This window comes from Oikopleura dioica, chromosome 2 (genome assembly GCF_907165135.1).
Source record: "Oikopleura dioica chromosome 2, OKI2018_I68_1.0, whole genome shotgun sequence".
In the NCBI taxonomy this organism is placed as follows: domain Eukaryota; kingdom Metazoa; phylum Chordata; class Appendicularia; order Copelata; family Oikopleuridae; genus Oikopleura; species Oikopleura dioica.
The window spans coordinates 9,414,189-9,437,481 of record NC_137292.1 but is presented as its reverse complement, the minus strand read 5'-3'; the positions used below and the strand labels follow the sequence as shown (position 1 = coordinate 9,437,481).

Genomic DNA, 23,293 nt, shown 5'->3' with positions numbered 1-23,293 from the left:
TTTCTGAAAGCGATTTCATTGATAAGAAAAAATACATTTTTGTTAGAATCATTCTTTTTTGAATTTAGTTATTTTATCTGAAGCAAATGCATGAAGCCATATGTATTTTTGTTTAGACAGAACATGTAGAGGTGTATTTTTTCAAAAAGATGGAAGCTTTGTTGTTTTTTATTGTTATTATTTTGTTGGTCTGTAAACCCACGAGAAAATATTTTCAATATTCAAGATTTTAAGTTGCGACAACTGGTAGTGAACGTGGATTTTTGATGGAACAGTAGCTTTTTCGAAAAGAAATAGGGTTAGAGGGCATTTGAAATATATATATGTAAATAGAGAAAATTATACAGATGCTTTTCATGAGCTGTAAAAAAGAGTGTTATCAGCAGTTTCAGCGGTGGCTTTCTTCTTGGAATAGTTGTTTTGTTGGTAGCCTTGAACTGGCACTTCTTGGCCGCCGGGGCATGCCGCATGCGTTACACGCCTGGAGTCTCGCGAACTGGCGCCGTATTCGTGAAGACCATGTTCTGTACAAGCTTATATTGATCCTAAACAAAGTAAAGAGCTTGATTATTGAAGGACAGCATACCTCTATCACCATGCGCATGACTTCTACGTCATGCTCGCTTATAAAGGCGAAGTCGGCGAGTTCCTGGGCGATGGATTCCGGAGTGTCAGCGCTGTTTAGCTTTGTCTCGAGATGTCTTTTGCATTCCGGTGTTCTCGATGCGTCTCTGGAATAATATGGTCAGATAAAATAGACAAGAACGATTTTTGAACTCAATTCTATCGACGGGTAAACTAAGTTTACTAAACTTGACTCAACGGAAATAGTGAATCATTTTAAAATTCAAAATACGTTTTTAGAAAAATAATCTTGATGATTAGAAACTCACTTTTTATCTTCTGGTTTCAAGGGACCTGCCAGATCAACATCGATAATGATGGAGTATCCCCCTCCGTTTGGCTCTTGTGTAATTAGGCACTCGATGTGAGCAGCTCTTTTCTCTTCGCACTTCTTTTCCTCGCTCTCTTTGACCATTTTCTGCGGCTGAAATTATAAAAATGAGAATTTCCAGAGAGAATCGTTTTCTTTGCTGTTATATTTTTGTCTCTTAAAATTTCATGCTCGAAAATGAGCGAAGCACTGAATTATCAATCTCGTTCTAAACAGATGTCAACTTGAGACAGCATCAATGTCGACATGTTAAGACCGTGATTGACCTCATTGTGCACTATGAGTATTAGCGCCTATTATCAAGAGAATAGTGCGCTGGGAATTTACGCAAAAACCCAGTGGGAAATCGAAGGAACATTGAGGTCACGTTGGATTAACCGATTACCGTAGTATCTGCTCTCACAAAATCAAATTCAAAAACGGGAAGTCGATCCGCAAAATGCCAAATCAGAACTATCATAAACGGATATAAAACCATCAACAACAAGCTCCAATAAACCTCAAAGAATGCCTTCAAAATATTGTCGAAATAAAAATATTTATGATTGTCAAAGAATACTACGTAACGCAGAAAATCTTTACCTCTTCCTTGATTTCACTGAGACAAAAATATTCCCCCGAATCATGATTAAAATAGATCCGTTTCGCAACAATTGTAATTATAAAAACGCCTTACCGGACAAGTTATTTCTCTCGGCTCTGTATGCTTCTCCATTTTTTCACTGTTGAGGACTTCCCCTCTTACTCCAGCACCACCGTTAACCGGGTAGAGGCCGCTTTGAATGTCCAGCAACAATCTGTCGAGGTCTTGGTACAAATTGCGTCGCGCGTTGTCCTGTTTCGTGAATTTCATTTCTTTGCCACTCATCACGCACATTGCTATGATCTGATTCTGGGCTCTTGAATTTTGAGGATTGAAAGTCAAGTTTTCAAATTTCCAAAAATAAATAAACGCGGCCCTAAATCGCAATAAAAAGTGTATCCAAGCATTTATCGGGTGTTAAATCATTCGAAATTTCGAGCCCTATTCCTTGTCGTACTCGTCTTGATGCTCTTTAAGATTCCCGTCTATGTCTTTGATTATCGTTCGAAATTGATTAACAGTGTGTGCAGCGAGGATTTGCAGGGGAGATAACTACGATAAACATTGTTACTTGCGTCATGAACTGAAGAAATAGAGATTCGAAGTCATTGTACTCAGAGTTTATTTGAATTTATCTTTGGCTGTGATCTGTAAACGGTTTAAGAAACCGGAAGTTATTACTACTGATGTAGCGTCATTTTTAAAATATAATTTTCAATTCATAATAGAAGTCCTCGTAGATTTTATATACTATTTTTCGTCAAATAGTGGCGCCCGATAACAAAATAAAACCGCAAGAAATCGTTATCCCGAGAAAATTTTAGTTAATGATCAACTGTTTTACTTACTGAATGTTAAATTCTCTTTTGGGTAAAAGCTTGTTCCTCTTTTTTAAAAAGATTGCTTTTGAGGTTCAAAGACAAAAAGGGATGAATATTGATAAATTCGGAGTATCAAAAGAGATTATTCTAGGTCAATCGATTTCTGCTAAAGTGTACTAACAAGCAGCCCTGTTTTTCGCGTTTGCGTCGTCAAAACTGAATCTGTAACTAGTCTCTTTGTAAAAAGGCAAATAATCGGTAAATATTCATTTTATAAACGATAAAATTCTCATTGACAAAACGTCACGACCGCCAGTGACGTGTTGATTGATTAGTAATAAACTACAAATTTCTTAATGTTACCTCGAAAAGACTCTGATGCCGTAGCAGAAATTTCGCTTCTGGCCTTCTGTCCGCCGGCATCAGACAGAGCTCGATGAATTCAGCTTTGTCGCTTTCGGATGTGAACCTTTGTCTGAACGTCACTAGGCTCTCGGCGAAGTCTAAAAAAGGTACTCAATTCTGGCATTCATTCAGAGCTTCTGTTCAAGAGAAAGTTCTTACCTGAAACGTCTTTTCCAGGCTCCGCCTTTTGCAATTCGGCCTCAGCGAAGGTAGAAGGGATGAGCATCTCGCGCGCAATCACACCAAAAGAGTAAATGTCGAATGCAGAGGAAGATTTCTCGTCTGGGAAGTAACGCTGATTCTGTGATCCTCGAACCTTTGTGTTTAACTTTGGATCCCTGTGATTGCGTATCAGGTCGACGTAAAAGTAGCCAATCTTGAGCAGGCCTTGGTGCTGAAGGAAAATTGTGTCGGTGCTCAGATTGCCGTGGATCGTCCCAAGAGAGTGCATGTAGTGCAAAGCGGAGAGGATTTGATTGCACCATCGGGTCCAGCTTGAAAACGAACCATATTAGACACTCATCTAATCATTGTCTACCCCGCCCAATTAGTAGGCTGCAATGAGACAAGTACTTAGACACGAGTTTAAGAGATTTATACTGATTAAACTCGCGGGGGCTTAAACTCACTTTTTCACTTTATCGCAGGGCTGTGCCTTGACGGATCTGCGGAGGAAGTCCTTTAGAGTGCCCGAGCCGCCAGTGTATTCGGTGATGAAAACGACCCGTATCGTCCTCATTTCCTTGTTTTGGTAGTTTGTCCAAGGCCCATCAACCCCTTGTATCCAGTAGTCATGGAACTGAACACCAGCATTTGAATTTTTAACTGCTTATGGATCGCTACTCACTTTGAGTATATTCGGATGGGCCAAATTTTTGAGCGCATCGAGGTTGTTTCTTATTCCCGGCTCGTTCTCGAGGAAGACGGATTTGTATTCTTCTTGAAAGATGATCTCGTTCCAGATGACCTCGACGCCCTCCTCGATGTCCATGGCGAGGTAGGCGACGTCGATGCCGGACATGTGGTTGACCTTTTCATTTCGGCAGTGCCATCTATTACAGGGGCTTTCTTCGATGGCATCCTCTGTCTCGGCGTTCACCTCCTCGTCGGCTATCGTCATTTCATTCTAATGATTCTACCCTCGCATGAAAAATGATATCACATCAAAGATTTTTTTCCATTTCTTTTTATTGCTATCCAAAAAGGGACTGCTTTATAAATTATCAAAGTACATTAATCCACGTAAAGATTGTCACAAATATTTTTGTCAAGTAAAAGAGAGCACGATAAAAGTATAACTGTACAAATAAATAGTCATGTGTTCTTTGAACTAAAGTCGTGAATTTTTATTCACTTGTGGACGTTGAATAAGCGCGCCATTTCAGCGTAATTTAATTCCTCCGCGCTCTGGTGCGCTAGAAGTCTTCTTGCGACGCCCATCTTGCCGAAGATGTTCCAGGTAATGACGCCCACGACCTTTTCGTTTCTCAGATAGAATACTACTCCTTTGTCTAAAGAAAGGATTGATTAAAACGGTCGATATTTCATTAACTCACCAAATTTACGTGATTCGAAATTATCGCCTTCTGTATTCTGTGCTTCTGGCTGGGCAAAGACGGAGACTGATTTCAACTTAGAGTCTACCAAGCCAATTGCTTCAAATCCATTGTCGGGGCCAATATCGGACCAGAACATGGACTGATGAGTGTATGCTTTTCTCTTCCCAACCATGTTTTCACCCGCAAGGCGTCCAGTAACGATCGCCTACGGATTAGCTTGACATTTGGGGAAGCTTTTTTGACACTTACGTGATCATAATGCTCGACGCGACGGCGTCCAAGACGTTGATCGTAAAAATTCGCTGCGTCTCCTGCGACAAAGATATCTTTTCTTGATTCCAACTCTGAGTTGACAATGAATCCTCCTCGTCTTGAATCCACCTCGAGTCCAGATCGTTCTGCCAGGCCGTGATCAATATCAACCCCGACTGCGACCACAACATGATCAGCAGGAACGGAACGACCATCTTTCAGATTGATCGAAATGTTGCCAGATTCCTGGGAAACGCTAGAAATCTCGGCATCGCGGACGATGTTGACACCTTCTTTTTCGAGAACTTCGGATGAGTAGTCTAAAAATCGATTAATTAGCGAATATATGCTTTCACTTACTCGACAGATGTTCTGGCAAAACGGCCCCCAAAACTCCCTGCTCTCGGCAGATCTGCGACACCTTCAAGTTCTCGACTTTCTTGGCTCTATCAGCGAGGGCATAGGACAGCTCTGTGCCCAAAAACCCAGATCCAACGACCACTACGTTCCCTCCGTTCTGTGAAATCTCGGAAAGCTGTCTGAAGTCCTTGAGATCGCGGAAAAGCGTAACTTTGTCTTTGACACTCTCGAATTCTGGAAGATTTCTTGGTTTGCCACCGATAGAAAGAAGAACTTTTCCATATCCGATTTCTGTTCCATTGTAAAGAATGGCCTTCTTGTTGTCTGCGTCCAAACGGTCAACCTTGGCGCCGAGTAAAAGAGCGGTACCACCGTAACCCTCTCTTTCTTGAAGCTCTCTTCCAGTGCAGTAGTTCTCCAGTTTTTCGTGGAAGATCACTCGCTCCTTGTCATCCCATCCTTTGTATTTGCCAACAGCCGCATTTTCTTCAGATTCAAACCAGAGCTCTTTCGAGAGTGGAGTTCGATTGTAAGGCATTTCCGCTTCATCAGAGACGATGAGAATCTTGGCAGTAGGATCATATTTTCGGATAGCTCGGACAGCAGAGTACGCAGCAGTTCCACCACCAACGATAAGGTACTCAACTTCAGGAGGGACCTCTGGATAAACCTTGGGCTTAGACTGCTCATCAACTACTGGGATAACTTCATCTATAGCTGGGTCAACTTCCACAGCACTTCCTGCTTCAGGAACAATTGGATCGACATTTGACTCTAATATGGCTTTATTAAAAGTATTTACAGTAGAATAGGCGCGCAAGAATAGAATACTTTAGAGAATAGTAAGAGAAAAAGTAAGGTCAATAGGAAAGCGAAGATAGACTCAAAAGAAATTCTGGATAAATTACGAAGGTAGATAAATTAGTTAGACAGGGACAGTGGCGGCATCAGACATCTGGTTTGATGTAAATAACAGTATGTTGATTTGGGGCTTTTCGACTATCTGGAAATACAGATTTGATTTTGAGAGCAGAACAGATATTTATTGACCGTTACCTGATTCAGATGGGGTGGGTTCTTCGACAACGGGTTCTGGAACTGGTTCGGCCTCGGCGACTGGCTCGGGTTCGGCGACATGCTCGGGTTCGGGAACAGGCTCAGGTTCAGCAACTGGTTCAGATTCAACAGGGGTAGGCTTAGGAACAGCCTCGGGCTCTGCGACTGGCTCAGCGACTGGCTCAGCGACTGGCTCAGCGACTGGCTCAGCGACTGGCTCAGCAACTGGCTCAGCTACTGACTCCTGTTCAACAACGGGTTGTGGAGCATCAACAGGAGCCTCAACAACAACTTCAGGCTCAGAGACTGGCTCTGGCTCAGCAGTGGGTTCTTCAGTTTGAACTGCAACTTCAACTTCAACGGGGGCTGGTTCTGGAACTGCTTCAGGTTCGGCAACAGGTTCTACAGTGGTTTCTTCAACAGTGACTTCAACAACGGTTTCTTCGACTTGGGCAACAGGTTCAGGTTCAGTAGGAGCGGACTCTTCAGCGACTAGCTCGGCAGGTTCTTCAACACTTGGAGATTCTGCAACGACAGGCACGATAACTTCTTCCACAACAGGTTCTGCAACTTGTTCTTCCACGACTGGTTCTTCAACGATTTCTTCAACAGTCGCGTCTTCCACAACCACAACTTCTGGCTCAGCTTCAACAATTTCTGGTGTAGCTTCAACAACAGGCTCTTCCTCGAGAACTGGTTCCTCTACAACAACTGGTTCCTCTAGAACAACTGGTTCCTCTAGAACAACTGGTTCTTCTACAACAACTGGTTCTTCGACAACTTCTTCTTTGACAGTCTCCTGAACAACTGGAGCAACGGCTTCCTCTTTAGCTGGCTTAGGATCATTGGGAGAACCCAAGTTAGGAATTTCTTTCAGACTGGCAAGAGGATCTTCATTCTGGAGAGCATCTTTTTCGATTCCTTTTGGCGGGACAACTACTGTTTTCTTGGGCGCCACGGGGGCTTTTGGAGTTGAAGACTGCTGGTTCGTGGCGTAGTAAAGAAAAGCAGAAACTCCAGCGATTCCGGCTAACTCATTCACTCCCATACCGCTCTTCTGGTAATTCGACTGAATTCGGTTAGCCTCAAGCTTCAATAGTCGGACCTACCGGTTTCTGGGCAGCATTTCTGACTGATGGCATAATTCTTCTGTATGCAGCAGAGCCATTTCGAAACGCTCGATACATTCTTAAAAATTAAATTTATTCCTTATTCTCTGACCCACATAGGAAAAATTACATAACAAATAATAACAAGGTATCACGAATAAGGAAGTTCGAATGAGAAAGCTTCTCGTGCGTTGTGATTGAGAAAAAGCTTGAGTAACTGAAAAAATATATGATTTCTCGTATGCAACACCTTCGAATTTGGTATCACTTGAGTTCTTACTGCTCTTTCTGGAGAACTACAATAACTGTAGTACAGTTTTTCGGTAGTTCTTTCATAAAATTCGCATATCTTAGACTTTCAGTATGAAAACTAGACGAATTCTTGAGCAATTCTCTGTGTTTTCCAGTTAGACGAACCGATCGACCTTCTGCAGCTCATTCCCTTTTGAAATTCGAAGGATTTTCGCCTTTTCTCTTTGTCTTTGCTAGACGGGGTGCGCTGACGGACCCAATCGGGCCCGTAGCGGAGCGCTGCGCGCCAATTCAAAATTGAGAAAATCGAAAAATGGCAGAACGCCAACTCGCGCCAAAGTAAATTTTCTTGAAAAAAATACATGCATTTGTTATAGATGAGCAAATACGACGCCTTCAAAATGCGATTCGCTTGAATGGAAAATCTGCTGAAGAAATAAAGAAGGGTTGACATTGAAATTTAATTTTTATTTGAAAGGTTGAAACTTAAAAGAATATTTTAACTAAAGAATAAATAGGTCTCCGGCCATGAAATGGACCAGAAGACACATAAACATAAATAACTAAAGGAGAACAAAACAGGAAACTTAAGAAATGAAGTAAAAGGCTTTCGGCGACTCTGTGATTTCTTGGAATGTTCAAGTAGGAATTCTAGTGGTTGATAAAGACGCAGGCTTATTTTTTGAAAAGCCAAACTCGCATCTGGAAGGCATGGCGTTCGCTCAAGTCGTCGACGACAGCTTGTGCTGAATTTTTATTACTTGATTTATGAAAGATTTAGAAGCTCACCCATAGGAAGTGTGATGTGTTTTGACTCCTTGTGAGTTTGGGAGAATTCATGGTGGAAGGCTTTTGGCTCAGGCTAACGAAAGTTTAGGGCTTTACTTAGTATAAAATCATTCTTACATTATGGCTAGTGCACTCGCTATCAGTGAGAAGAAAGACGATTTTGTTGTGAGAGGGATTTCGTCCATTATAAAACGCAGAAGAGCCGGACTGATACAAGAAAAACGTTCCTATGAATTATTATTAATCGATTTTTTCTTTCTTTATCTTACCATGTTTTCTTGAAACGTTTGCGTTCTCAGCTTCATCGGGAACATCTTCGATTTGAACAATAACTCTCCAGCTCATTTTGAGAGAATCAAATGTCTGCGATGTGAAAACGAAGGGTGCGTCTTCGTCCTGGTCTTCATCTTTTGTCAGATAAAGATCTTAAAAGTGTTGATGATTTGCTATTAACAACTAGTTCACCTGTAAACTCGGCATCATTGTAACTTAGATATGGGTAGACGTTCTCTAGCAGCTTGACTCTTGTATTCTCCTCTTTGAGGCGGTCCTAGAATCGCAATCATAGAAGAGTATAAACTGGATGAAAAAACACACCTGCAAAATATTGTGGAAATCTTTTGTTTTTATCTTGGAGAAGGAGCATTCCCGTTCATGCGAGTTTACTTTGCTTGCACTAAGAAGTTTTGATAGCGGATTACGATCTTGACAATCAACTTACACATCAGTAAAAGAACACCCAGCTAGTTTATAAGCACAGGAAACTGGCTCGGTATCTTCAGACCTGAAAAATTTTAAGTCAATCATCCGTTAACTTCAAAATTACCTCGATCCTTTTCGCAGGACTTTGCAAATTTGCGATGGAATCTTGCTCAATCTATTCCTGAATCAAAAACAGTCAGTCACCTGATTAGAATTGAAAGAAGATCGAACTTGGAATGCTTGGAGCGCGACTTTTTCGATCTTCTGGTGACGTTGCGGTCGTCTTCGTCGGGAATGGGGTCTATTCGTACTTGAATCTCGGTGTTACTCATGTTTCGTTGTCTGCTTCTCTGTTCTGACAAATATCTTGATCCAACGTAGAGTCTCTATTAGAGGGTTTAAAATGCTATCTTTGTCTACTAGAATCTTGCTTTGAGTGCGAGAAACCGTGTCTTGAAAAAATCGTTTCGATTTCTCGATCTTGACATTTCGACGGGTGTCAAGGGCAATAATAAACAAGCGCGAACAATTTAACATTTGTAAGCCTTAAAACTATCTCGATAACATTCGCCACCCTCGACCCAAAAAGTCTCAAAATCAAGGAAAATAGGTGCGTCCGAGTTGTTCGAAAACGGTTACTGGAGTGCGCGAAATTCAAAAATATTCAACGATCCAAGACTGGGGTTGAAGGATCTAGCGCTAGATGGCGAACGAGTTGAAAAGAGATAGAATCAAACTTGTAACCGATTTTGGAACGTTTTCGTAATTTTACATATTCAAAAGTATTTGAATTTCCTTGAAATTGTTTGGCCTTAAGGAGGGGGTCGACGAGAAAAAATTTTTCGCATTTTCAAAATTTTGATTATATTTTTGGATTCCTTAATAAAAAAGGAGCATTTTTGGTCTCCAGCTTTTTGGGCATTGACTAACTTTTTAACAAAATTTTCGATTTTGTGTCTGGAATTCGACATTTTACGAAATTTTAATGTTGGTTTTCTCACCCAAAAACAATTTTTATCCGATTTTTATTTGCTAGATATTTTTTTTTAATGCTTTTTAAATTATTATCTGTAAAAAATTAAGAGTCCCCGCGAGTTTTGTAAAATTTGCAGTGAAAAATGAGCAAAAATGATGATTTTAAGGAAAATCGGATATTTTTAATCAACAGTAAAAAATTTTTCAAGAAAAGCATCCCTATTTTTATTGTCGCCGCTGTATTTTTAAGGGTTTGAACTTACTATTAACAGTATTTGATTGAGAAAAAATAATCCCGTTTCAGAGATTTTTTGGTTACGAAACACCCCCACTTTGACCTAATTTTTACAAGATTTTTTCGAGAAAATTTTTTTTCTAGTTTTCGCCGCTGTATTTTTGAAACCCTTTTCTTTCCACGAGAAAAGTCAGAATTTGCCTATCTAAGCAGGTTTTTCCGGATTTTTGGTTACAAAAATCCCGATTCTCGTCGACCTCCCCCTTAACGTTGTCCGGATTAAATGTTTATCAGAATTCTGGCGAGCTGGCCGAAATCGCTCGGTCTAAAACCGAAATCTTTGTAAACATTTATAGCGAAAATCTTTTTCCCGCCCAATTGACTGAGTCTCGTTCTAGTTCTTCATTATTAAATGAAGAATAAATAGGTTCAACAACAAAATACAATCGTTTTTTTTAAATAATAAAGCTTTATTAGAAAAGTATTGAATCCCTTGACGAGGTGACTTGATTTACAGATTTTGTTTCAGCGAAACAAAAGATTTCAGTGAGTTTGTGAGTGTTTTTGAGCTGACAGGTTACAGACTTAGAAAACTGTACAAAGAAAACGAAACATCAGCACCTCAGGTTCTGCGTTTTGCCGGCCATGAAATGAATCACAGAACCTTGATTCTGACGAATTCGGATGAGCATGAATTTTTTTGAAAATGCGCGCGGAAAAAGTGGAGCGGTTCAGAATCCGACTGATTTAGCAGCTGCCGATCTCGGTGATCTGGCCGTCGCAGCACTCGAGCAGCGCGGGGTCAAACGTTTTGCCCGCGCAACATTCGCGGAATTTGCCGGAACCGTTTTCCCATCCCAGGCGGCCATTGTCACTCAAAAATGGGAATCGCATTGGGTACTCTCCGCAGCAGCTTTCCACTGGCTCGCTGACCTTGGGCGACTTGTCCATGTCCATACGATCTTCTGGAGCGCCGGCGATGCAGGAACCCTTGGCGTCAAAGCCCGCCCATCGTCCGTGGTGCATCACATTCCAGGAGAACTCGAGGTCCTTGAGGTCATAGGCAAGCTTGGCATCACACTCGCAGACTGATCGGCTGCAGGTTCCGATTTCGTCAGCTAGAAAAAAATTTTAAGGAAGACCAAATTAAAGTAGAAGACAGATATTTTTGCAGATAGAGGGCTACTCACTGCATCTGATAAACTTTTCTCCAGTAACTGGATCTTTTGCAGCTTCGAATCCATAAGGTGTGAACTGGTTACACTCTTCCTCACCACCGAAATCACGATTGGTGCAGATGTTGCATCTTCCGTGACGTCGACAAGCAGAGTCGGGAGCATCCATTGGGGCCCCGGTACCTGCATTTTGCAGCAGTTTGAAGGGGCCCATAGCAAAGCAGTAGCAGCCGTAAAAGCAAAATTTTCCGAAAATTGGGAGCATTTGAAGGTACAAGATCATGTTCTTCACCAATTTGAACTACAACAAGTTAGATTCTAAAACTTAAGTATCTCTGCAACCTTTTTGATGTTCTTTTTCTGGTCATCGGTGAACGAACTTCGGCTGATCTCAGAGGTGACCTGAGCAAAGAGGTTCTCAAACTCGTTGAAGATGTCGTCATCAGCGTTCTCTGCGAGAAGGCCTGTAACATTGAAGTCCTAATTCATTTGTTGATGTAAGCTTACTTCTATCATTCTTACCTGGAAACCACCGGTGTATCCTTCTGGAACGAGAACGAAGTCGTCTTCAGTTACTTTAGTGCTCGTTGGCCCCACAACAGCGGCGGGGTTCGATGGTGGTGGTCTTTCGAATCTCTGGCTGTTAACAGCGGCGAAAAGAAGTCCAAGCTTCATGATGATCTTTTAGTGTATTTTGCTCTTTTATCGTCAAACCAAGAAAAGTATAAAAGTATCGATGTGTTTCAAAGGATTTCTTCTAAACAACTCTTGCTTGCTCGGCGGGCTTGCTTTGGTGATTGTTTCAAAATTGAAGACAGTTTTAAATGTCTGGGCTGGTACCAGCGCGTCGCGGCGATTCCCACTAGAGGGTGGTGGCGGAGCGCCCGATTTGGTGCAACTCAAAAATCAACAATCAGAGCTGGATCTAAATAAATTCACGTTGTTCGCGAGGCGAGGCGGAATTAAAATGCTTGTGTAATGCTGGTCAAATTATTTTTATTGACTGAAAACAAACTTTCCTTGCCAAGCTTCAATGAAGATCAGAAAACAATGAGCGTCTATGATTTTTTCTGACAAAGAGCAGTCTATCTGATTAGGATAAGCCAAGAATCAATTATTTTAATTGAAAAAATTAATGATTTTCTTAAGAAAAAGACGCCATAAATCAATATTTGCGGCATTTTAGCGATTTTCGTTAGTGAAATGCAGAAGATTTTCATGTTTTTCGTCTCTTTATTCAGATTTTCAATAATATAATCAACTCATAAAATGGGTTGTATTCAGAGTAAGAGAGAGGAAACGAAGCGACCTTCAACGAGAACGTTTGACTTTGAGAAAGTCTCAGCCGGATTTTCTTTTTTTTAGGAGCCTGAGATCGAGGCATTCAAACAGATCCATAAGAAGAATGGACTCTTACGGTGTTGCAGTAGACTTTACTGGTCATGGAATTTCATCTTATTCCATGGCAGATTGTGCAGATGGAGATTGCGGAGCTTGGCTCTGATGATTTCATAGAATAAAAACTTTTTCGTCGACTTATTTTTTGTAGAAACGCCGATTTTTAAGCAGCCGAATTTATTATGCTGCATAATGTGTTTCGAAAACACTTGATTCCGTACTCCGTCTCGGGGAGCCAATTATCATTCGGGTCAGTAATGGAAAATTAACTATTACAAGATGAAATCTACTCGAAAATTTAATAATTGATTGGACCGGACTGTTTTCAAAGCACCATTTGATGGACTTTTATTCTTTTTTTTCTATTACAGAAGTATAAAATAAGCGAAAGTCATGTCGAAGACGGCTAATGATACTAAAGTCATGTTGAGAAATGATAGTATAGTCGGAATTTTGAGAAAAGAACCTACTATTCAACAAGGGTACGTTCCATCAACTTATTAGCAACTAATGAACTTCAGAAGCCGGAAAACGAGCCATGCGACTTTCAAAAATCGAAGTCAGCGCGAGAGTGTTGTTCGAAGCGGAGTTAATGCGTCTGGTGGCATCGTAACAATCGTTGCGCTCGACTCAATGACTGATTTCATCGAAATTGAAGTAAAGAAGCCCTCTGGGAACGGGAGACGTGCGAAATCGTCTGAAATAAAGCATAATATATTTTCTAATTTATTATGACACGCGCTCGACGAACCCCGAAATAAAGACTCAAGTTCTTGCAAGAGGTTATGTGTATCAGAGATCTAGGAGCAGTGACGATTGTTTTTCTCTTGTGGATCCTTATTCACGGTTAATCAAGAAGTATGGCTAATTTTAGAGAGTCATTTCCTCCTTGATATCAAAATTGGCATTTTCTTATTACAGTAGAGCGGCTTTGATTAACCTGTTACAGGATGATTGGACTCATAGTGATCCTAGTGCAATCTTTCAAAGACCGAATTCCATTGTTTGAAGGTACGTATCAAAGAATTACGCTGGACGCACTTTGAGAATGAGTTAAGATTTGTCTGTAACGCCTCCTCCAGTTTACGAAGAATGACTGATGCTTTCTGTAGAAGAGATCTATGCCTTGATAATTTTATGTAAAAATCAAAGAAATAAATCATGATTCAGAGTAAAAAATTATATCTAAAGTTAAAATTTGAGCATCGTAAACAATAAGCACCCGATGAGCGCATGTGTGATTGCTCTGAAAATGTTTTTGCGCGATTGTTTTGTCCTTGATGCACCGGATCTGCAGCGCATTTTTATCCAACGTGTTGCTCTAGTGGTTTAAACAATTGTTTAGAAGCTCATTCTTGATCGTAAACAATCAAAATCAATCTGCGTTTTAAAGTCCGGAAGCGAGATCTATACAATATCAAGATCCCCGAGTGACCTTTCCGGATTAGAGGTTATTTTTTTGTCTCAATCGACCGAACAACTGTATCCTAGAGACGGTATCTTGCTGAGAGTAAATTGATTTGCCTTGACAGAAGACGAAGGAGGTTCAAATGAAATTATTTATTTATGCTATGGAACTTTTACGGCAGTGAAAACTTTTGATTATAATCCGAACTGTTTGGAGCGTATTTGATCTAGTCTTTCAAGGATGAAGTCTTCAATTTCCTAAAGAACATAAGTATAAACAATAAAGTTCCAATCAGCTCTAAGTACAGAAATTTTAGTGGACTACAGTACCTGAAAGTCTTCTTGAGCATATGCCTGTCTTTCAATATAATCCAACGATTGCGTCACGTGGAGTTTTCCTATTTCAAGCTTTCTCTTCGAAGCGGAAGACGCTAGGGTAAATATTTTTATCAAGCTGATGTCTTTAGCCCCGCCGATTAAAATTCTGGGTTCAAGTTAATTGCTTACTTGGCTGGGAAGCAACCATTGTTGGTAATTCGGAGAGCATCTCTTGCTGATGCGAGGAGATACTCTCAGCTGATTTTTCGGATGAAAGTCGGACAAGCTCGAGCTTGCAGGTTTTCTTTGCTAATGGTTCTTGAGCTTTTTGGGTCTTAGCACGAGAAAGTCGAAAACATAGAGGATAAAATGTATTTCCAAGACCCTTTCCTTCAGTTTGTGGTTCATTATGTGGCTTGCTAAAAGGCACGAAATATGGATTTGGCATCTCCCTCTTTGTGAGATTCGAAGGTGCCCGAGGCGAGTGTAATGAAGAACTCGGGGAAGATGACGCAGAACTGAGAGTAATGGCTGCATCTTGCTTCGGTGACTGGACTCGAAGAGGTTCTCGAAGGTGTTGTAAAGGCGTAATTGTTGATGAACTTGATGGACGGGAAGGATTTGGAAGTTTAATTTTACAAGAGGCGATTTGACTGCCAGTCAGTCCAGCCACTTGCATGAAAATAACTAAATTGAATTAAAAAAAGGTAAACAGTTGGAATCAACCTTTCGGGGGATTTTGAGGAACCGTCTTTGACTTTCGTTTTTGAACTTTTGGTGGCTCGTAGGGGAAAATCGGGGGAGGACCGTTTTCTGGTTCTTTTCGCGTCAGTCCTTTGTAGCAACGATACCGTTTCTTGGACTCTTTGCATGTCACCTTGCAGAGGCTGATTTCAGGAAAGGCTTGTCGAACTAGCTGGCCAACTTGAAAAGACTCGAGAGGAAAGTAAACGCAGTCGCGTGGAAAATCGTGATTGTATAAAGTGATGATTTCTTGGATCGCCGTCTTGCCACCTTCTTTAATGTCGTAGCGACTTTGAAGCCAAGGCACAATCTTCTCCGAAATGCTTCCCAATGCAAAGCCTTTTCCAGAGGCCTTATTCTTATCATCGAACTCGTTGTAAGGTGTTTCGATGATCGTAACACTTTCGGGATTCGAGTTGTTGACGTGAAACTCGACGTTTTCTTGGTAATTACTATCATTTTCCATGCACATCATTTGAGAAGATTCATCTATAAAAATATCAAGTTACGTGGATGAAAAAGCAAGACAGAGCTTTTCTGAAATTATGAAAATAAACAGCGGTGACTTACTTTTGATAAGAAATTCTTCTGTGTCTTCTTCGGATGCTGACTCTTCTTTACAGACAACTTCGCTCATTATCAAATCTGTTTCAAACAATCTCTCACTATTTCTACGCTTTGCGTTTGCAGCAAACTTTCTCTTTATTTTGAGTCTAAAATTCCAAGTTCAATTCGAGTGAATGAGCCGCTGGTGTGGTTGGTGGCCGCTTTGACTGCTCACGTGAGTGGTGTGGTAGAAAGAGGGTGGACAATTCCCACGTTGGGCCAATAAGCAAAGAAGCGTCGAGCCCTGGCCGTCCGTACAGCACCGGCCAACGACCTACCACCCTGGACTTCTTGACGCGCGGATCATCTCGCAAAAGTCCAAAAATCAATGGATTCAAACAATCTTTTGACGGCCCCGATCAGAGGTCAAATGAACATTTGTGACCTTTCAGCGGGTAACACAAATGTTAAACTGGATCAGTTGTGAAAATAAATATATTATCAGTGAATAAATGGCAGAGTGAAATGTGAAGCGAGTGGAATGAAAAGTGCTGGAAGAATTTAGTCGAACGGATCACCATGGACACGAACTCGGTAGATACAGGTGTAGCTTCCTCCCCAGTTGGACTCGAAACGAAAGTCTGATAATGTTTTTGAGAGACAATTTCCGAGCAATTTTTACCTATGATTCCTGAAGGGAAATGCATCTTTCTCATCACATTGAAGGTCTGAATCGGATGGTCGTTGATGTTGTATTCCCACTGGCCAAGTTCATGTCCGACGAGATCGTTTTCGTTGTTCATCGCCGATACCGTAAATGCTCGTGGTGCAGAGATGCTCCCGGTAGGACTGAGATTCGTGGGAATGTGTTCGACTGTGATGGAAGTAACCATTACTGGTTTGCCCAGTTTGATGGTCAAGTGCCCTCTTGCTCCGTCGAAGGCCCAACAGTTCCCTGGAGAAGTGTCGTCTTCTATCGCTCGAGTTGGCTGATTATGGAAGTGCATCACTGAAAGGCCAAGGATCCTCCAATAGCGACTGTGGTCATGCTTTGAAGCTGTGCATCGATGCTCAAGGATAGAACCACCGTTAGATGAAAGGGCGAAGTCCATTTGGCCCGTTTTATCCTCGTGGTACTCTAGAACAATTTCATTCAGAATTTCAAGCTGAATTTTTACGTCTAAGTTTTGCAGAAATCAATGCTTCGACATCCTCCAACTTGGCAGAAGATCCAAAAGAGCCCAATGAGTCAAAGATCGATCCTTTCTTTGTTTTTCTATCAATCTGCTCCTCTGAAAATGTAAATCATTGCAAACGTAAAGAAGGCTTTTCTTACCAACGACAGCCTTGAACTCGTCTGATTTGTATTCATCTTTGATCCAATGATCAAATCTGATCTTGACGCTTTGCGCAGTGTCGTTCTTGAAGTTGAGAAGTTCCTTCACATCTTGTTGTAGCCTGCCAACATACAAACTTAGTTCTGACTAAAGACAACGGTTGGATTTGATGAGGAAAGGGGTTTCTACCTGAGTTTGGCGAAGTTTATCTTCAAGCGAGAGCACATGTGCTCCCATCTCAGTGCGAATGTCCGAGGCAACTTTCAAGCAGTTCTTGAGCTCCATTGAGTAACTTTCTTTTGACTTTATCGCATAACTTTCTTAATAAAAATAATGAGCGGTGAAATCAAGGAAGAGAACTTACCAAGCTCATGACGGAGGTTGTTGATTTCCTTTTCCATCCTCGACTGCTGGAAGATCAAAAGTTCATGTCCGGATCATTTGTGTCTTTGATTCTATCCGAGACATGCGCTGGCTCTGACTGTATGATCTTTTTTTCCGAGTTATTTATATATTGCACGGCTAGAATTATTTTAAATCAAAGATTGGAAGAAAAGCTTACCTAAGAGCAGAAGAATGACTGTAATTGCGTGCGAGAACCATTTCGAGTCGATGATGTATTTTCCTATTCTGTACATATTCGTGATGATTTCGGAGATTTTTCTGAGGTGATTTTTTTCTATTTCTTCTTGAGTATCTACAGGTTCATCTTGTGAGTCTTTTTCGGACCTAAAAGAACATCAGATAGAATTGATTAATTAAAACTCACAAGTCAGCATTATTATTTTCCTGATTCTGAGGTCTAGCCGACGGAAAAGGCGCCTGGCATAACTCCACCGGTTCTTCTTTTTTTCTATTATTTCTCAAAGGCAAATCGAACGGCTCGAATATCTGCTGCTCTGGACTAGCGTCTGGAATCGCCGGCATTTGTCGCATATTTCGTCTGATCGCATTGTCGCCGAATTCGAAGCAACTCACTGTATCGTTGAAGACTGTATCTTGTTGTTGCTTGTTACGGTTCTTCCGCTTCCGGGATAATGTGTCGGTTACATATGTTATCTCAGATCTGAAACGGAACCTTTATTAAAAATGTTCAAAATTATATGTATTCTGGTCTTTTATTCCGAGTACTTTCGTCCATAAGGACATCATCCTCTTCGTAAAATAGAGAAAAATTAAAAGGTGCTTACTTAGAGAGGCGCATGGCCAGACTGATTTGAAATAAAATAACGGTCGGAAACAAGACAAAAACAACACCAAGTTCACGCAAGTTTTGCAGGTGCAAAGGGAGCCAGCGAATCGCCCCATAACTGCAAAACTTGCGTGAACTTGGTGCTGTTTTCGTCTTGTTTTCGACTGTTATTTTATTTTCAAATAAGTCTGGCCATGCGCCTTTCTCAGTAAGCACCTTTTAATTTTCCTCTATTTTACTGTTTTCTTTGCCCTGATGATGTCCTTATGGACGAAAGTACTCGGAATAAAACACCAGAATACATATATCAACGAACGTCGATATCTACATATATATGATGTTCAAAATTTTTGAATCAAAGCACATGCAGATGCTAAGGTATCTAACTCTTCGATTCTAAAATAGGGTACAAATAGTCTTTGGCTCACTGCTAAAGTTAGGGTAGTATGGATAAATGTTTCGGCAGATTGCCGAAATATTGTGAGGTCATTTTCTGTACCAAACCAAAATTGATTGCTTGAAAAGTTAACGGGATGAAAATACCTGTTTCTCTCCATCTGTTAAAATATAAAATACAATCAAAGCCTCCCGTTTGTCTAAGAACAAGTAAAAAAGTAACCTGGCCGTGCAATCCAACGACTGCCTCGATAGAGATCTTGTAATTCGCCTCGGAGTGTCCATTTTGGCTCGAATCCCTTGTCTATTATTTCTAATTGATGGAATTATTGGCCGAATAACAACTGTAACGCGTTCTAGAGAAGCGTCAGTAATTGGGATTCTCTGCGCGACACTATTGGCGGAGGACTGTGGAAAGCGCGAAAATAATTGGCGCCGAAAAAAAGAAGAGATTTCGCTTGAAAAACGAAGTGGGCTTTTTACGAATTGAGGCCTGTGAATTTTGATAAGAAGATAAGAAAATGGACGAAAATAATATGATGCAAAATTTTATGGCAGCCATGGGTGTTATGTAAGTACAGTTATTGGATTCTTTCTCACTCTAGTCTTGAATTTTATGCCGAAAATGCTTGTTTTTAAGGAGAAAAAGTGCCGTTTTACATAATTTCGCCATTTTTTTGAGTCATCCATAAATCAAACAAGTAATCCACGCTAATTCAGGTCGACTATGATGAGCCAATACAACCCTGCACAACCAACTGGAAGCTATCCATCTTCCAACACTCGCCAAGCTGATCCTGGCCCTACGCCTAACCTCGGCCCTGGCTATGGCTACGGAGCAGGAGCGATGGCCCAACATGCTCCCGCTCCACCTCCACCGCCACCAGAAAAAGAAGATATCCCACTCCCGCCTTCTTATAATTATCCTCGTTTTCTTGAGCCGGAGATGGAGAAGAGCAGAAAGATCATTGAAGCTGAATCTTCTGGTTGGTCGAGAAAGACTGATGAAGATTTGCAAAAGGAAAAAGAACTTTCGGAGCACCAGAAAAGTCTTATTGCGGCGGCGGAGAAAGCGGCGAAAATAAATAAAAAGCTCACTGGATACGAGCAAAAGGTCGGCTTTGATGATTTCACTAGCTTCTATCAAGTTTTCTAGCCAATCTACGACAAATCAAACGTTCCAGACCCGGCTCGGCTAGCTCAAGACCGTCCTCTAACTAATCTCGCCCTGACCTACATCCCTACAGAGCGAGATGAAACTACTGGAATCACAAACGTTCCCTTCGTCGCGCAAAAAGGGCCCCCTTGGTTCAAATCACTTTCAATTCATTTGAAGTAAGAAAAGCCTCTCTTACTGCTCAAGTCCAGCTTCGCCAAAAATAATTGAAATAATTTCGAGAGATTTGAGCAGTAGATCAGTAAATAAGCGTGTGAGAACATGATCTTCTTGAATTCTGAGAAGATCATGTTCTGATTAGCGCATTTTAGAAAATGCCCAAATTGAACCCGACAACAAGAAGTTCGCCGGCAGCAGCTGTTGGAGCAGAAGATTCTTGGCGTTGGCGCTTATGCGCCTCAAAATGAGTCGATTCGAGGCGCTCCGATGAGGTGGGAGAAGAGAAAGAAACCTCAAAGAGAGGAAAAGATTGATTGGAAGATGACTTACAAGTATCGAGAGCTTACGGCGCCAGTGGCTGGAAGTTTGACCTTTCCAGAGCCACTCGCGAAAGCTCCAAAGAAAGGTAGACACTAGTAGTATACTAAGGGATATTTATTTCAACTATCTTTCATCAGTTTATGATTTAATTGAGCCTATGAACTCGTCGAACCATTTTTCAATTTTTGGTTTATCAAAGTGATACTGATCACATAATTACCTTGTTATTCAGATGAAATCCCTTGCCGAACGGTACGAGGGCCCGACGGAGAATGGATAGAAATGGCGAGAAATGATCCTCATCGCCCTCCTGGTCTCTACGGACAAATTGAAGACGAACCTGATCAACCAGACGACGAAGACCTCATTCTCGACAGAGAAATGCGCGCTAAACCCGCCTGGCACTTTCACGCTTCTGAACATTGGTTCGAATGTATAAATGGAGTAAGAAAGGAAGCTCTGTCTGGGCGAAGATCCTGGGAAAGAGGGGCACACGGTGTTCTGGATTGCGACATGGAACTGATGGAAAAGTTGAGAGTTGAGTCTGCGAGAAAGAAAGCTCTGATGCTGCTGGAGAAGCTTGAAACGGAAGAAAAGAAAAAGGTGAAATAGTCATTGTTTTTAAAACTGACAAGTAATTTAGATGGCGGCTAAAGAAGACACAGTAATTGGCTTCGTCGAAAAGAAAGTCAAAAAAGAAGCTCAAAAGATCATCGCTGCTCAGCCAGTTCCAAAAGGAGGCAACGCAATGATTCCACCTCCAATGTCTGCCCTTCCTGACATGGGCTACCATCAGCAGAGCGTCATCAATCGAACAGATATTCTAACTTGGACGAGTAAAAAGGGCCACACCAATCAAGTTTCGAATTTTTCTGGCAATCAAGTTGATTCAAGGTAAAAACCCGTTGTTTCCCTTTCGCTTCTGATTATTCAAGTGTGGCGATTGCCGGAAAACAATCGAAGAGTCAATCTGACGGACTTGCGATGCGCAAGCGGCAGGCACCCTTGAATTGGAACTTCGTAAAAGCGGGATCAGAAAAAACGAACCCTTTAATCGGCCCACAAGATCCTAGTCTACCTTCAGGACCGACACCGAGCGAGAGAGCGCGCTTTGTACCAGATGATATTGACCCGTAAGCGCCCAATACTAAAACTCTGTGCTTACAAAATTTTAGAAATGCAGCCAAGGCACTTGTAAATTCCATTACAAAGGACAAATGCGACATTTGCTCAAAGAGCTTTCAAAACAACGCCTCGTCGAGGAATTCTCACTTCAATTCAGAAAAGCACAAGCGGAAATTGAACGTCTGGCTCAAGAATAGAAATTTTCCAACTGTAAAATTGTGATGCAATCCGTCAGTTCAGCTTACTTCTTTCAAATTGATTCATTTATCTTCTCAAAGGGTCTCGTAAAGAGTTGTTTTTAGAAAATAGAGACATGTTACGAGCTTCGAATATCAGAAAATTGGCGAGTAGCGCCCAAGTTAAAAACATTAACCCATGGAAATTCGTCGAAGATATTCTGCCTCCAATTCAGATCCCAACTCCAGACATGAACCAGAAGTTCCCAACTCCTACAGGATGGCAGCCGCCTTCTCCTGATCTTCAGACCTTCGACTATCCATATTTCGTTGAAAGGTACTTCAACTTTTTATCCTCCAATTTATCATCGAAATTTCGTAGAAATCGATTCCACGAGCTTGATTTGGTCGAAGAAGAGCGTTCCACTGAATTCTTCGACTTGAACTACGATAATAGGTATCAAGACAAACACGATATTGCTCTGCGAAGAAGAAACCCATCAGATGATATGCCTGTTACTCACTTGTATAACTGCAGTGGCGATATTTTTCAATTAAGGTACTCCTGCTTCTGTTCGCTTTGACTTATTATTAGAAACGAGATCTGTGCTTATTTGGAAGAAATTTCGGGCGAGCCTGTAGCTGGTCAAGCCGACGAGCCAGAAGCTAGGATAACTGTAACTGGCAAATATTCTGATTTCATTCGCGATTTCTTATACGACAAAGGATTCTAATAAAACAATACAGAACTGCTTAACAGAATTAGGAAGCCCCTCGCTTGTCCGACCAAATCAGCGGAAAATCGAGAATTTGTTTTACCCTCTTCATCTAGTTTTCTAATTGTTCCTATCGTCTTTATCTCTGGAATTAGCTAATTCGTAATTCCACGGCTCATTCTTCAATCGAAACTCAAAATCGAGCCTTTCCATTCGACACGTTGCCAGAATCGATGAAGTTTCTGAACTTTGCTCTCTTTTCTTCCTCTTTTTCGCAAATCTCGATCTGCGACGAGGATCAATGCAAGATAACACCCGAGAACCCACTTGGCCCCTGTCCGAGCACAAATTACGTTTGTAGAGACAAATGCGTTGGATATTCTTGTGAGTGTAAGGAATGGTTGGAAAGTCATTTTTATTCAGCGTTTGATGTAGCCTCGGCGAGTCATTTCAGTAGCGCACTTTGGTTTGTATAGAGCATATTCGTAATCCGGAGCGTTGATTTCTAACCGCGTATGCACCCAGCCATATTCTTGATTTACGGTCACAGGCGCATCTCCATATCTCTCTTGAGGTGAACCAAATGCTACCTTTGCTTTTTCTACAAAAATATTTTCAAGTTGTTCTTCACTAAAAACAATTACCGAAAAACGTATTGTCTGCAGGATCATTTCTGGCGAATGAGTTTGGTTTTTCTGCCCCGTCAAAGTATTTCTTGGTAGGATTTGGGTTACAGACTTTATTGAGTTTCGCGTATCTCTTTTCTTTGGTCACCAATTCTTCAAGAATCGAGTTTTGGTGCACCTTAAAATCGTAATCATAAAATTGAGGATCATCTTACCTGGTTATAGACCTTCGCTTCTTTTTGAGCTTTCTCTGCCATTTTTTTGAAAGATATGCGCTCGCGTGAAAATAAGAACGGCTCACTGTTCCAGTTTCCTTAGCAACCACTTTCACTAGTAGAATGCTAGAGCATTCAGATGAATTCTATCTTTCCAATCATCACAGGAAAATTTCGGTCCACGAGTGAACTCCACTGACCCATTCGAATGC

General features: G+C 41.3%; 9 protein-coding genes across 10 annotated transcripts; 2 read left to right on the top strand and 7 right to left on the bottom strand.

The window, feature by feature from the left end:
• Nucleotides 1-51: 51 nt before the first annotated feature.
• On the bottom strand, nt 52-3,898 carry LOC145700476 (nuclear receptor-binding protein-like). The gene is made up of 9 exons (XM_081777748.1): nt 3,612-3,898; nt 3,394-3,563; nt 2,924-3,258; nt 2,723-2,862; nt 1,988-2,090; nt 1,632-1,843; nt 894-1,048; nt 587-731; nt 52-545 (listed from the first exon to the last, which is right to left on the bottom strand). The coding sequence occupies exons 1-9, from the start codon at nt 3,882-3,884 to the stop codon at nt 474-476; spliced, it is 1,605 nt and encodes a 534-aa protein (XP_081633874.1). The 5' UTR covers nt 3,885-3,898; the 3' UTR covers nt 52-473.
• A 43-nt stretch (nt 3,899-3,941) lies between these two features.
• Nucleotides 3,942-7,190, bottom strand: LOC145700475 (apoptosis-inducing factor 1, mitochondrial-like). Its single transcript, XM_081777747.1, has 6 exons — nt 7,101-7,190; nt 5,992-7,060; nt 4,936-5,709; nt 4,573-4,895; nt 4,321-4,528; nt 3,942-4,275 (listed from the first exon to the last, which is right to left on the bottom strand). The coding sequence occupies exons 1-6, from the start codon at nt 7,176-7,178 to the stop codon at nt 4,115-4,117; spliced, it is 2,613 nt and encodes an 870-aa protein (XP_081633873.1). The 5' UTR covers nt 7,179-7,190; the 3' UTR covers nt 3,942-4,114.
• A 632-nt stretch (nt 7,191-7,822) lies between these two features.
• On the bottom strand, nt 7,823-9,490 carry LOC145698736 (zinc finger TRAF-type-containing protein 1 homolog). Of its 2 annotated transcripts, XM_081775951.1 has the most exons (10): nt 9,425-9,490; nt 9,075-9,229; nt 8,968-9,024; nt 8,863-8,925; nt 8,739-8,817; nt 8,607-8,691; nt 8,411-8,566; nt 8,259-8,368; nt 8,142-8,214; nt 7,823-8,098 (listed from the first exon to the last, which is right to left on the bottom strand). In XM_081775951.1, exons 2-10 carry the CDS (start codon nt 9,173-9,175, stop codon nt 8,028-8,030), a joined length of 795 nt encoding a protein of 264 aa, XP_081632077.1. In that variant the 5' UTR covers nt 9,176-9,229; nt 9,425-9,490; the 3' UTR covers nt 7,823-8,027. The 2 variants fall into 2 exon arrangements, with proteins under 2 accessions (XP_081632077.1, XP_081632078.1); XM_081775952.1 differs by lacking the exon at nt 8,968-9,024 and having other exon boundaries at nt 9,048-9,229.
• A 1,012-nt stretch (nt 9,491-10,502) lies between these two features.
• LOC145699266 (uncharacterized) lies at nt 10,503-12,012 on the bottom strand. The gene is made up of 4 exons (XM_081776525.1): nt 11,751-12,012; nt 11,571-11,708; nt 11,244-11,529; nt 10,503-11,171 (listed from the first exon to the last, which is right to left on the bottom strand). Exons 1-4 carry the CDS (start codon nt 11,901-11,903, stop codon nt 10,801-10,803), a joined length of 948 nt encoding a protein of 315 aa, XP_081632651.1. The 5' UTR covers nt 11,904-12,012; the 3' UTR covers nt 10,503-10,800.
• A 2,182-nt stretch (nt 12,013-14,194) lies between these two features.
• LOC145698899 (uncharacterized) lies at nt 14,195-15,821 on the bottom strand. The gene is made up of 6 exons (XM_081776135.1): nt 15,666-15,821; nt 15,078-15,584; nt 14,736-15,038; nt 14,541-14,669; nt 14,364-14,464; nt 14,195-14,291 (listed from the first exon to the last, which is right to left on the bottom strand). Exons 1-6 carry the CDS (start codon nt 15,730-15,732, stop codon nt 14,229-14,231), a joined length of 1,170 nt encoding a protein of 389 aa, XP_081632261.1. The 5' UTR covers nt 15,733-15,821; the 3' UTR covers nt 14,195-14,228.
• A 297-nt stretch (nt 15,822-16,118) lies between these two features.
• LOC145697305 (SUN domain-containing protein 1-like) lies at nt 16,119-17,682 on the bottom strand. Its single transcript, XM_081774492.1, has 7 exons — nt 17,541-17,682; nt 17,343-17,500; nt 17,168-17,298; nt 16,978-17,125; nt 16,820-16,933; nt 16,324-16,779; nt 16,119-16,282 (listed from the first exon to the last, which is right to left on the bottom strand). Exons 2-7 carry the CDS (start codon nt 17,377-17,379, stop codon nt 16,203-16,205), a joined length of 966 nt encoding a protein of 321 aa, XP_081630618.1. The 5' UTR covers nt 17,380-17,500; nt 17,541-17,682; the 3' UTR covers nt 16,119-16,202.
• Nucleotides 17,683-18,757: 1,075 nt separating this feature from the next.
• On the top strand, nt 18,758-21,625 carry LOC145697304 (uncharacterized). The gene is made up of 8 exons (XM_081774491.1): nt 18,758-19,137; nt 19,287-19,680; nt 19,723-19,864; nt 20,084-20,308; nt 20,456-20,826; nt 20,867-21,117; nt 21,159-21,356; nt 21,399-21,625. The coding sequence occupies exons 1-8, from the start codon at nt 19,088-19,090 to the stop codon at nt 21,568-21,570; spliced, it is 1,803 nt and encodes a 600-aa protein (XP_081630617.1). The 5' UTR covers nt 18,758-19,087; the 3' UTR covers nt 21,571-21,625.
• Nucleotides 21,621-22,278, top strand: LOC145697306 (large ribosomal subunit protein mL49-like). Its single transcript, XM_081774493.1, has 3 exons — nt 21,621-21,861; nt 21,907-22,083; nt 22,120-22,278. The coding sequence occupies exons 1-3, from the start codon at nt 21,662-21,664 to the stop codon at nt 22,256-22,258; spliced, it is 516 nt and encodes a 171-aa protein (XP_081630619.1). The 5' UTR covers nt 21,621-21,661; the 3' UTR covers nt 22,259-22,278.
• Nucleotides 22,279-22,606: 328 nt separating this feature from the next.
• Nucleotides 22,607-23,217, bottom strand: LOC145697405 (protein CFAP144P1-like). The gene is made up of 3 exons (XM_081774600.1): nt 23,082-23,217; nt 22,885-23,044; nt 22,607-22,841 (listed from the first exon to the last, which is right to left on the bottom strand). Exons 1-3 carry the CDS (start codon nt 23,121-23,123, stop codon nt 22,660-22,662), a joined length of 384 nt encoding a protein of 127 aa, XP_081630726.1. The 5' UTR covers nt 23,124-23,217; the 3' UTR covers nt 22,607-22,659.
• Nucleotides 23,218-23,293: the final 76 nt, after the last annotated feature.